The sequence below is a fragment of the Oryx dammah genome, unplaced genomic scaffold (assembly GCF_014754425.2).
Source record: "Oryx dammah isolate SB20612 unplaced genomic scaffold, SCBI_Odam_1.1 HiC_scaffold_28, whole genome shotgun sequence".
NCBI lineage: Eukaryota > Metazoa > Chordata > Mammalia > Artiodactyla > Bovidae > Oryx > Oryx dammah.
Window position 1 is genome coordinate 13,654,794 of NW_024070212.1, and position 6,354 is coordinate 13,661,147.

The following is a 6,354-nucleotide window of genomic DNA, read 5'->3' on the forward strand; positions in this document are numbered from 1 at the left end:
GCCTAAACAGAAATAAGTAAATAAAATATATAATATACATTAAGGAAAATGAATTAATGATATTGGAGTTTGTTTCTTGAGTTACAGGTATGTTTCTTTTAGCCTGATGTTAAGAGTGTTCCCAGTTCAGTTACCCCTTTTGCCCGGGCGGCCATGGCGGTGGTGAACGCTAAGCCAAATGCACAACCCCCTGAAGTATTAGCCCTCTGAGGACCTCACTGTGTCAGCTTGCCACCTCCTCCTCCGAGTTTATTTCCTGTCAGTTGTAACAACGGAGTGACTTTCCTGCCTTTAATAGTAGTCATGAGAACTCTTCTGGGAGACTGACTGGCAGGATACAAACACATTTTGAAATATATTTAGTTCCACCCTCTGTTTGTTCTGTGGTGCCCAGGGGCTAGGCCTGGGGCTTTGGAGCGCGCCTAGCCAGTAACCTTAGGTAGGGGTGTGGCGCCCCCGCGTGGTGCCTGGCACAACATCACCCTGAATTCTATCCAAGGCCAGGCCGCCCACGGTGTGTCCAGCTCTCCTAAGGCCTTTTGGTGCCCTCTCCTTCCAGTAAGGTGGCTCCAAGGTAAAGAATCTGCCTGCAGTGCAGAAGAAGCAGGGGCCACGGGTTCCAACCCACTCTTGTATTCTTGCCTGGAAAATCCCGTGGACAGAGGAGCCTGGCAGGCTACAGATCATGGGGTCGCAAAGAGTCGGACACGACTGAAGCCAATGAGCACAGCAAAGCACCTCGAAATCCCGGCTCTCTTGCAGCCTCATCCCTCAGGGGCAGTAGCCCCTCCTTTTCCTTTGTATTCCGAGGCGCTGGCTCAGCACGCTGGATCCAACGTGATCCCCCTCAACCCCCGCGCCCCCAGCCCCACACCTCGCTGACAGCTTCACCCAACACAAAAAGTCCTCAGGTTATTTTATTGCCGGATAGAAGTCAGTAAATGCCCCTTGGACGCCTCTCCCGTCACCTAGCCGTGGCTGCATCATCTGCTGCGGGGTCGGGGGAGCGAACCGCCTCGGGTCAGAGGTTCGTAGCTGCGCACTACCACCCGGGTCGCCACCACTTTCCCTCCCCGACGCCGGGCCAGCCGGGATCCTCGGCCCGCAGCCTTCGGTCGAGAAGGCTGGTCAGGAGGAGCTGCTCCTCGTCCGATGGGAGGGGAGGCTCTCGGGAAAGTGGCGAGAGACTCCCGGGCTTTGTCGCGCGCGCTGGAGGGGGTGCTGCTGCTGCTGCTGCTAAGTCACTTCAGTCGTGTCCGACTCTGTGCGACCCCATAGACGGCAGCCCACCAGGCTCCCCCGTCCCCGGGATTCTCCAAGCAAGAACACCGGAGTGGGTTGCCGTTTCCTTCTCCAGGAAGGGGTGCGGAGGGCCCCTATTCGGAGTAGCAGTAGGTCCCATAGGCCGCCTGCTGGGGTCTGGGGAAGCCGAAGCTGCGCACTCCGGGATCCGGTAGGCCCCCGCAGCGCGGCCGAGGCGTCGTGATGGGGAAGCGCACGCTGCCGTCCGCCAGCCAGCCGCCGTCGCATTGGTCCAGCCCGGAGAACTTCCAGGCGGCATAGAGGTGCCCGACCTTGGCCACCACGGCCCCGCGCCGCCGGCAGGCCGCGTGGGCTTCAGACAGCGTCAGCCGCCCGGGCACGAAGAACACGTGACCTGGGAACCGAAGCAGGTCACCGACTGACCGCGGGCAGGGCCGGCCGGGGTGTGGCGGAATTCAGACTCCCGGGGGCAGAGTGGGGTGGGGGAGAGGGGCAGGTGTAGATCGGTGGGTCCGAGCCTGGGTAGCAGGAGTGGGAGTATAGAGACTGGGGGTGCAGGAGAGGTTGTAAAAGACAGGCTGGAGGCTGGGTGGGCCTAGTGACGGAGGGGCGAGGCCTTCAAGGAGTCGGCCTGTAACCTCAAGCCTCTAGCCGTCTACCTTCCCCGCCGCATGGGCCCCGCCCGCCCCGCCCCCCGCCTCTTTCTCAGGCCGGATCCTCCTCTGTCGCGTGCGGGTCAGGCCCGGGCCGCTCCCGACGCGGAGGACGGCTCGCCCCGCCCCCTTACCTGACAGCGCGGAGGTGAAGCAGAAGGCGTCGTAGCGGTCGCGCTTCCGGTCGCGGGGCCCGTAGCTGCGAATCCCGGGCCGCCCTCGGCCACCGCAGGGCGCGCGCGCGGTGAGGACAGGGTAACGCACGGAGCCCTCGAGCAGCCAGCCCGCGTTGCACCAGTCCAGACCCTCGGTCCACGCTGGCGGGAGATGGCGGGGGAAGGAACGGGGGTAGCGGGATTAAACGCATCACAGGCGGGAGCCAAACCCGGAGTTCGCCTCCACTGGGGTCCAGGCGACAGCCCGGAGGGAGCCTGGGCGGTACCCGGGCTCGGCCACTCACCCTGGTACAGCTGGGCGTAGGTGGCCAGACGTCCGTCCTGCTCCTCGCACGCCTGCTTCGCCTCGTAGTAATTGAACTGGTACCGGCCCCGGCTGGGCTGGTATGGAAACACCACACCTGGGAGTGGGGGGCAGACAGCCTGGAGAGGGCCGGCAGAAGGAGGGGGGGAGGAAGGGCGGTGCAACCTAGGAGAAAGGGCCGGGGGCTCCGGGAGCAGGGAGGGGGAGAGGCTGGAGAGGAGCCCCGGGAGACCTGAGACGAGACGGCCGAACCACCGCCAGAGAGGCACGCGGCAGCAGCCGAAGGGCCTCACCCTCCAGGCGCAGGGTCAGCGCCACGCTCTCATCCTCGACGCCATTGATGAGCTCACAGCGGTACCGGCCCTCGTCTTCCAGGCGCACGCCCGCGATGACCAGGGAGGCGTCCAGCCGATGCCCTCTTCGCATCCTGGCGCGCCCCCCCAGGGGCCCGTAGCCCCGGGCGTGCAGTCCGTTGGTGATGAGGATGGGCGTTTCCCGGAGTTCCCCGGGCTCCACTTTGCTCCAGCGCACCTTGTAACTGGGAGGCGGGGCGCCCAGGACGCAGGGCAGCGTGGTCGTGGCCCCACGACGAGAGTGAATGACCTCGTGGATGGGGGGCAGGAGGTAGTGGGGGCCAGGGTGGGGTGCTGAGCAGAGGGGGCCACAGTGGCAGGAACCCCCTGGCCCCCACTGCCCCAAGTGCCTGTCCAAAGCCAGCGTTCCGCAGACCCCACCAAACCTCTCTCCATTGCTCACTCAGAAATGACTCAGTCCCTGGGACCTCCAACAACCCTTCCCACTTTCCCCACCACAGTTCTCCAGATTCTGGGCCGAGTTAAGGTCTTACCTTGGCTCCCCAGGGCTCTGTGGAAGGTGGTGAAGGCCCAAGGGAGAAGGAAGTGGCAGAGAGTGGGGAGGCTGATCCTGCCTTGCATGATGGGAGTCAGCCCAGTCTGTGGGGCACAAGGTTGGGCATTCCTTAGCACTCTCCTTCCTCCGAGAAGGCAATGGCAACCCACTCCAGTACTCTTGCCTGAAAAATCCCATGGACGGAGGAGTCCACGGGGTCTCGAAGAGTCGGACACACTTCACTTTCACTTTAGCACTAAGGAAATGGGGTGGGGAGATGATGAACTCCCACCCGGATTCCTCATAGGGGACTGTTCAGCTGGAAGCCATGGCGGCAGATAAAGGGGCTGAAATTGTCAGCAAAGAAAGGTGATGGGGAAGGGGCAGTAACAAAGTCTCCTCCCCGCCACCCCACCCCCCCAGGCCTCCTGAGCCCATCCTTTTTCCTCTCTTGTCCCTTCAGTCAGCAGGTCCTCTACCTATCCATTTTCAGCACAAGTGCTGCTTCCAAGTCTTCCCTTCTGGATTGCCACCTCTGGCCTCTGTCTTCACCCAACACCCATTCTCCATCTGAAGCCAGAGTAAATATGATCTTGTCACTCTCCTGCTTAAAGCAGTGACTCCTCGTTGCCAATGAGGATCAAATCCAGTGTCCTAACCCAACTTCCAAGGCTCTCTGTGATCCAGCCTCTCAGGGCACCTCCAGCATTGCCCCCCTACCCAACCCCTCACCACCTGTGCCCTCGGCACTATGCCGCAGACACGTTCTGGCTCCAGCACAGTCCGAGTTCACCCTCTCCTTCTCACAGGCCATCAGTTTGGGCCTCGCCCCCTCTGGGAGCCTTTCCTCTAGCCCCTCTCATCACACTGCAGTGCACCGTGGTCTGCCACTCTGGGTTCCCACTGCTCCGGACTCAGAACTTTTGCCCTTAGAAGTATTTCTCTTAGCAGCTAAATTAGCAGTGTGAATTTGAAAAGTTAAATACATATGCATATGTAGACTACATCAGTGAGCTCTCCAGTAATTATAAAGTATAAAATTATAAGGCTACTAAAAATTATTTTGAACACCGCTGTCTATTTCAGTAGTTGATTTCCCCCTTCTTTATCTTATCTATTCTTTATCACCTTGGCCATTTTTTAAAATAATTGGACTAAAGACCCTTAACCTAGTTTTATCCCTTTTTAAGACCTAATTCCTCGACTTCCTTTGAACAAGTTACTTAACCTCTCTCTGATTCAATGTCCTCATCGGTAAAATGCGGGGGATAGTGGCACACCTACCTCCCTGAGTAGTTGTGGAGTCAGACGAAGTAACATATATGAAATGCTTAAATAGGTCCTGATATCTATTTAAGCATTTTATGGATAAGTGCTATGTATATGCTAGTTGTTATCTGCCACTGCCGGCATAGTTGCTGGCACACGGTCGGTGCTAAATAAATATGTGTGTTAATGAATGAGCTCACATGAAGGACTTTTGGGAAGAAGAGCAGGGACATGGCAAGAGGAAGGAAACTTTGAGGAGGACTAGGAAAGCTAAGGAGCCAAGCTCCATCTTCCTGCAGATGAAGGTCAGAGCTGAGTATGCGGCAGGAGACAGAGGTTAGGTGCAGAAAGGACTTCCCAGTGGTTAAGAAAAGCATCTGCGACAGGGAAGTCAGTGAGAGAACATGTCTTCTGTACAGGACAACCTGGTAAACACCTGGTTGAGACAGTGGGAACTGGTAAGAGAGAATGGGAACTGAGATCAGTTGAGGGATCCATAGCAACCACAGCCAGCACCAACACAGTCAAGTTAAACGTGCCTGAAACTGCTCCAAGCACTTCTCAAGTACACTTTTATATTTACTCCCCTCAGCAACCCTATGAGTTAGGAATGGTTATGAATCCCAATTATACATGCTCGAAGGAGCTCCCATGTCAGGATTCTCGAATGAGGTCACACAGCTGTTAAGGGGAGGGGTTTGCTGGGACTTGAATCCAGGCTTGAGCTGAGGTTCAAGCTCTTAGTCACTGGCCTGCATTTCTGTGTCTCAAAGCAGGCGCACACATTCCTTCTTCGTGTCCCTTACAGAGAATGAGAGAGTGGCCAACAGCCCCAGTGCCTACTCCCTGTTTTGTTTTCACTTACAAAGCTTTATTTAAGAGAAACATTCAAAATTTTTATGGGATGCTTTTAGATACAATGCAAAGTCATTTCTCTGGTAATTATTTTTATGAACATTTTGATCAATAATATGCTGTAAGATACTTTGACACTGACCTGTTAGAAGTGGGCCTCTTCACAGAGATGGCAGGTGCAGTGATTGGCAGCTTTTAGTCCTGCTGGAGAAAGAGTTTCCAGGTGAAGGAGTTGCCCGGGTCCCGGGAGGTCCAAGCACTTAACAGCCTCAGGACTTGGGCCCCTGATCAGTGTGGTCTCTCCTTTTGCATCTTTGAGGCAATGCTTCTGCCCTGAGTTCAAAGAAGCCAAGGTACCAGAAACTCCCCCACTCATCATTCCACTACGCCACGTTAAGTGACGCGGGTCCAGCTTTGTGACCGGGCACTGGATCTACGATACTCACTGCCCTGGGCCCGGGGGAAGACACAGAATGAAACGGGAACCCATGAAGAGGGATGGAGTGAAGGAGGCAACCCAGGAATAATTGCCTGAAATGTTGCAGACAGTGGGGTGCCCCGTTTCTTATAGATGCTCTTGGACCAGAGAAGGGATGGATTGATTGGTGGGTATAAGGATGTTGGACTGCTGGACCGGGGGATAAATTACAAATGAGGCTTAAAGATCTATGTGTTGAATTCCAGCTGCCTCTGCTTTTCTATATGATCCTCCTCTAAGCAGCACCCCTCTCCCTCCCCGAACAGAGTCCTCACCTCTGCCCTCCGGCGCCTGGGTGCGCATTGCCTATGGGAAGAGGCTGTCAAGGTGGGAACCAGACTTCCAGGACCTCCACTTGCTTCAAGAAACCTGACCCCTTCTGTCCAGCCCCCTCTGTCTGTCATCTGTCTGTCCTTTCCTTCTCTGTCCCCTCCCCATCGGAAGCACAATTTCCCATTGTCTCCTTCTTTTCCCCTATTGTTGGATAACAGGGGCCCTTTCTTTATC

General features: G+C 56.5%; 1 protein-coding gene across 2 annotated transcripts; it reads right to left on the reverse strand.

Annotated features, from left to right (window-relative positions):
• Window positions 1–899: 899 nt before the first annotated feature.
• On the reverse strand, window positions 900–6,354 carry HAPLN2 (hyaluronan and proteoglycan link protein 2). Of its 2 annotated transcripts, none has more exons than XM_040230250.1 (7): window positions 6,123–6,354; window positions 5,512–5,570; window positions 3,244–3,349; window positions 2,690–3,043; window positions 2,377–2,493; window positions 2,051–2,233; window positions 900–1,657 (listed from the first exon to the last, which is right to left on the reverse strand). In XM_040230250.1, the coding sequence occupies exons 3-7, from the start codon at window positions 3,329–3,331 to the stop codon at window positions 1,377–1,379; spliced, it is 1,023 nt and encodes a 340-aa protein (XP_040086184.1). In that variant the 5' UTR covers window positions 3,332–3,349; window positions 5,512–5,570; window positions 6,123–6,354; the 3' UTR covers window positions 900–1,376. The 2 variants fall into 2 exon arrangements, with proteins under 2 accessions (XP_040086184.1, XP_040086183.1); XM_040230249.1 differs by having other exon boundaries at window positions 5,512–5,573.